The 5664-nt window shown below is 34.1% G+C and overlaps 1 protein-coding gene and 1 long non-coding RNA gene across 2 annotated transcripts; one reads left to right on the plus strand and one right to left on the minus strand.

The window, feature by feature from the left end:
* Positions 1-433: 433 nt before the first annotated feature.
* LOC146955564 (F-box/kelch-repeat protein At3g23880-like) lies at positions 434-2333 on the minus strand. Its single transcript, XM_085748741.1, has 2 exons — positions 2158-2333; positions 434-1436 (listed from the first exon to the last, which is right to left on the minus strand). Exons 1-2 carry the CDS (start codon positions 2331-2333, stop codon positions 434-436), a joined length of 1179 nt encoding a protein of 392 aa, XP_085604867.1.
* Positions 2334-4702: 2369 nt separating this feature from the next.
* LOC146955565 (uncharacterized) lies at positions 4703-5664 on the plus strand. The gene is made up of 3 exons (XR_015011135.1): positions 4703-4954; positions 5101-5187; positions 5271-5664. It is a non-coding gene; the product is annotated as an uncharacterized LOC146955565 (long non-coding RNA).

Here is a 5664-nt window from a genome sequence, read left to right on the forward strand (position 1 = left end):
CGGGAAATCTGAATCAGAAGTATGAAGTGTTGCAGATTTGATTTTTAAAAAATGTTGCAGCTTGCTGACAATTTAAAGAATATCTTGACATATTATTCTCTGCAAAATAAGAACTAAATGAATAAAATCCTAAGTAGTCAGCAGTTAGCAGACGTATCAAGAAACATACAAGTGACTTGGCTTAGCATCTAAATCACATCTACAATCTTAGACAATCAAATCATAAACCATCTAATGCAATGTGTGATTGTGAACAATGTTAAATTTCAATGCATTGTGAAGAACAAACAACTTTAGTGAACAGAGAAATAAAGTCACCGGCAACCAAAACGAGCATTAAAAAAGCATAAACAAAAGTTAACATGTTATAATAGTTATTATTGAATCTCGTACAGAAATGACATAGCACAAATTCTAAACCCTTGTATTAAAATTACGGTGATACCAAACTCTCAACATAAACTCTTGAGTCTACCGAAATCCAGTCTTGAATCTTGATATTCTTTGTAGTATCATTTTTGGAATCATAAACAACCCATTTAGATTTATCATCCTCTTCGAAGTTGAGAAGCACTTGGTTGTCGTCTTCAGAAATATCTAATATATTGGTATAACCATGATCACCAAAGTCAGGAAGATGAATCAATTTAATCCAAGACTCTCCATTTCCACATTCCTTCATAAGCCAAACATCAATGAATGAGTAGGTATAAAAAACTAAGCTCAAGCGATCCCTCAACATACCCATTCTCGATGTACCAAGCACCTCTCCATAATCAGGCTGTGAAATCTCTTTGTAAGTCTCTTTCCCCAAATTAAGAGAAACAATGTTACATGAGAAACGACCATACATATAAGAATATGCAAACCAATAAACCTTCCCCTTTACGATGGTTCCCCGTTCATCATCAGGAACCATAGAAGGGAAATCTTGAATCCTTCTCCACGAATGAGTGCCCAAAGTGTGAACTTTAACTTGAGTTTTGCAAACCGTGAAGGGCACTAATTCAAAATCATAGGAAAAAACAGAAACAACTTTGTAATTATGAATAAAAGGATCATAGCCAAAAGCAAATGTAGTTATACCATCATTGGCTTGTGGTGGAATATCTAAAGTGGGTAGTTCCTTGAAGCTTCTAGTAGAAGGGTTCCAAAGAAGTGCGAGACCGAGATGTTTATTAATCTCGAAACAAATGAGACCGTCGCAAGATCCAATGATATTATGTATGGAGTTTGGATTGATGAAAGAGAAATCGAGTTGTGTGGGATTAGAGGTGAAAAAAGAGTCGAGTGGATAAGACATTACATTGATTACTTTTCTGGATCTGCTGCCTGTGAAGAGGAGGAGTTTGGGTTTGGTAGTTGAGATGCAAAGTTGTTTCTTCGCGAATTTGGGATTATTTGAGATGAGAGAATTCCACGACTTGCAGACCATAGTCACATGGTTCTCAATTTGCTTCGGTACGTGATACGGGTTCGGGTACGCGGTTCGTCACTTTTGAAGAATTCGGTACGTGAGGGGTATACATAGTCGGTAGGCTATGGGTTCGCGTCGTAAGTTATAATAAAATTAGAATTTGCATAGTGTATTTTAATAAAATTAGCATAGTGTATTTTGCAAATGTCCCACATCGGCTAAGGTTGAAAGGAAGAGGGTTCTATAAATATAAGTGCTTATAGTTGCGTTTTTTCAACACGGCTTGGCTGTTCAGTTGTGCCTTCCTTGGTCAATTGGTGGGGACCAGTGATTTTTCACTACCCAACGCCAACACTATGGTGATTTCTCTTGGTGGGGACCAGTGGTTTTCCACTTCCCAACACCAATATTAATTAGTTTAAATTTCTTTTTTAAGCAGAATTTGTATTGTTTGCGGTGGTACGCTGGTTCCCCAAATCTAACGAATTTGTGGGCGAACTTCTACGAACCGGTATGTAACAGCCCAGGCGGGTCCCGGCTAGGCACTGTACCCCCCGACACTGTTACTCACAAGCTTAATCACCACCCCCCTATAGTGGTGTTTTTGCCTCTCGTGGGAATCGAACCTAGTACCTGGGGTAAAAGTGAGTGCATTCCAAGGTACCGCGAACTGATTCGTGCAAACCGGTTTGCTGTTCACCACCTGAACCGCGAATTATGTGACTATGTTGCAGACGCATCGGAATCGTAAGAGGGACTTCACGGGGAGTTTACATAGGATTTCGGCTATGAGATCAAACGGAAGTTCAGTTACCGGTGGGGGGTGAAGTGGCTGCTTCCTCTTGACTGGAAGTGTTAGGGTTCCAATGGAGGTGGTTAATCGCAGATGCCTCATGGCGGCGCTAATTTGCGCCATCGTTGAATCAGAAGTTGCAGCGTCGTTTTCGAGTGTTTATCGAAGTTTGTTAAAAATGGAGATTGTATTTTAGGGTTTTGTTGTCTCCGTGATTTAAATCCTCAATCAAAATGCACTCACTTTTACTCTTGTTTTTACTTTGACAGCACACGTCTTGTTTTTACAGGGGGTAAACCCGAAAATAACCTATATTACAGGGGGTAAAGCACTATTAACCCTTATTTTTATGATGATTTATAAATAAATTTTTTATTAGTTGTAGCTGTAAAATTAAATTTTGCAACTACTGCAAACAAAAAGGTCATTTTATCTCACCGTGGCCTATTCAAATCCAGGGGATACTCCTCTTGAGGTTAATGTTAAATATCATTGTGATGATGGTGATCTCTTGCCTGATCCTTTATTGTATGGACAACTTGTGGGTAGTCTTAATTATTTGACCATTACTGATCCTGAACCGATCGAACCAAGGCGTTCTGGTTGAACATCTCGAGCACCAGATAGATTTTCACCAGACAGGTATGATTCCAAACATACTTCTCTGACTGCGTCACTCTCTGGCATCAAGCCATTATTTGTGACACGGTAAGAGACGCCGTCCAAGTGTTAAGATTTCAACAATATTTTTTTGAATTAACTAAAATATAGTAATAGTATGTTTAATTATATCAATCATCTCTTTTTTTTTGGTTCAATAGCCTAGTGGCAAGATCACACACTTTTTTTTAAAGTGTGGAGAAGTGGGGAATCCGGGGTTCGAACCCCGGCCCCTGCAAACATTATCCCTGGTAGGTAGCTACCAACTGAGCTACACTTACGGGACTTATATCAATCATCTCTAAATATAATTCATTAAGAAAATAGATTCAATTATTTAGGGACATAATTAGGGAACGTAAAAGAAAATTTATCTCCACAAAAATTAAATTTTCAATGAATATAAGAGAACTTAAGTAAGATATAAGAGATTAAAACTGACAAGTTCATACATGTAAAGGTTAATTTTCTTCAATTTCATAAAAAAAAAATATTTGGGATTTAACATATTCTCCATGACAAAATCAAACAATAAAAATAATAATATTTAACATAATTTTAATGAAACCCGTGCAACGCACGGGTTGAATTCCTAGTATAATTAAAACTAACTTAAATTTTTTGTATATAATTAAATCAACTTAAATTTTTAGTATATAATTAAAAAAACTTAAAATTTTCAAAATAGTATCTTTTGTACCTTAAGTGTTGATTAAAAATTTATTTTCAAAATTGTCCTTCCTTTCAGAAATATATATTTTTTAATTCTTAGAAATATTACGCTCCTTGGTCTAATATTTAATTCTTGCCATAATTCTGTTAAAAATTTTGTAAAAAAAACTTTTTATAATGTTGTGAACATAATGACTGTATATAATGTTTGCAAATAATTATTTAAAAGTTTCAGGACACTTAATTAGATTTGAATTTTTTATTTTTTTTACAAATATTTGAATTTGAATTTAAAATAGAATTGTGTGCACAGCAATGCAAACATACCATTTATCTTTTGATGACAGAAATAAAAATTGCTATAAGGACAAAAAATAAGTCCTAGATAACATGAAAATAACATGACTTAAATGGAGATGAGTTTTCTATATGAAAATAGGTCCTACAACTATATCAAGAAAATTTAAAACTTGTTGAACCTTTAGTGTAAAAAAAAAAAAAAACTTTGAGATTTTAAACTATATCAAGATAACGCGAAAGTAAGTGTTATAACCATGTTGAAACTTTGAAGTGCATCCAGATCATGCAAAGTGAAAGTAAGCATTAATAATAATAATATGCTGTAAAGTATTATGTTGTTTTTTTATTTTATTTTTGATTCAAAAATTACATATGTGGCGTCCAACTCCACTTAAGTGACAGAGCTACGTATCTTTCACCAAGTCAGAATTAAAAGTTGCAAAAGGAGGAAAAGTTGTTTTTTTTTAATAATGAGCCAAAACCAAACTAATGAAAGGTTACGGAACAAAAAGTTTGTTTAAGCGTAATAATTATGTATCACACGTTGTATTTTCTCATTTCAATTTTGCTTAACAATTGATAGTTTTTTTTTATAGTATTCCTCAAGTGATTATCTTATACCAAAATGAAAGGATCTATCTTTGCACAATTGAAATTATTCTTTTTTGGATGGATTTCAAACTTTTAATTTCTTTCATGGTCACACGAAAGAGGTCATGGTTTTTTTTTTCTTTCACATAATATTAGGTTGATCATTCACATACGGATTGAGAATTAGTTTTATCATACAACAAACATTTACTTGACCTTATAAATTAAATTCATTCATTGAAACAAAAACAACTCAAACCCCTCTAAAAACACAATACCTCATTATTCATCATAAATAAATTATCGTTACAATTTACAAGAGCAGACTTCTTCAAGATTGTTTGGAGTTTTGTTTTGTAAGGTCAGCTATAACAACAAAATGCTGACATAGTAATACTTGGGTGTAAATGAACTGTAAATTTCTTATTGCTTTATCAGAAAACAATGATCATTATTGCTTTAGGTTGGGTTGAATACATAGATCAGTCAAGCCATAATAAGAGAAATTGAGAAAGGGGAAGGTGATAATACAAACATAACATATTTTCTCTTTTTGTTACTTATCCTTTCACTATGATGGTCGTATACTCTTTTGTTTATAATTAATCATATTGATAATATTCTTATGTATTAAGTCTGACTTTTTGACATTCAACTTTTGTCATAGGTATGATGCATCTGTACAGGAGCCAACTGCAAAACCATGCTCAAAAGAGGAACTTAAAGCTTCCAGAATATGCTCCTGAGAGGGAAGGTCTGCCTCATAACTTTCGTATTCTATAACTTAAATTCTTTTGTTTGGTTCTCTTTACATCCATATGATTGTCTAAATTTCAGGATGGTATTCTGATATACAAGAACCTTTTGCAAGAATTGATTGATTCAAGAGGAATGCTATGTGCAATTGCAAGAATTGATTCATCGTTGTCTCAAGGTATGGTTTCGGCTTTGTTGTTGTTTTTGTGATTTTGATTTCGTTTTTGTACACATGCATCAAAATATTATAGGCAAAATTACATCAGTGACCGCTATTTGTCATACCACTATACGCTATCCACTTTTGGGGTCGGCCGCTACGCACTGCCAACCGGGATTGACTACTGTGGCTTTTGTCTGTGTAGAGTTTTAGTTTTGGTGATGCATCTTTGTTTATTTTGTGATTGAGTGCTTATAAATCATAACTTATATTGGCCTGATATCTTTTATGCGTTGCACGGGTTTGATTAATATA

This window comes from Medicago sativa, chromosome 1, assembly GCF_051527215.1.
Source record: "Medicago sativa cultivar Bolivia chromosome 1, Bolivia_mono, whole genome shotgun sequence".
Lineage (NCBI taxonomy): Eukaryota > Viridiplantae > Streptophyta > Magnoliopsida > Fabales > Fabaceae > Medicago > Medicago sativa.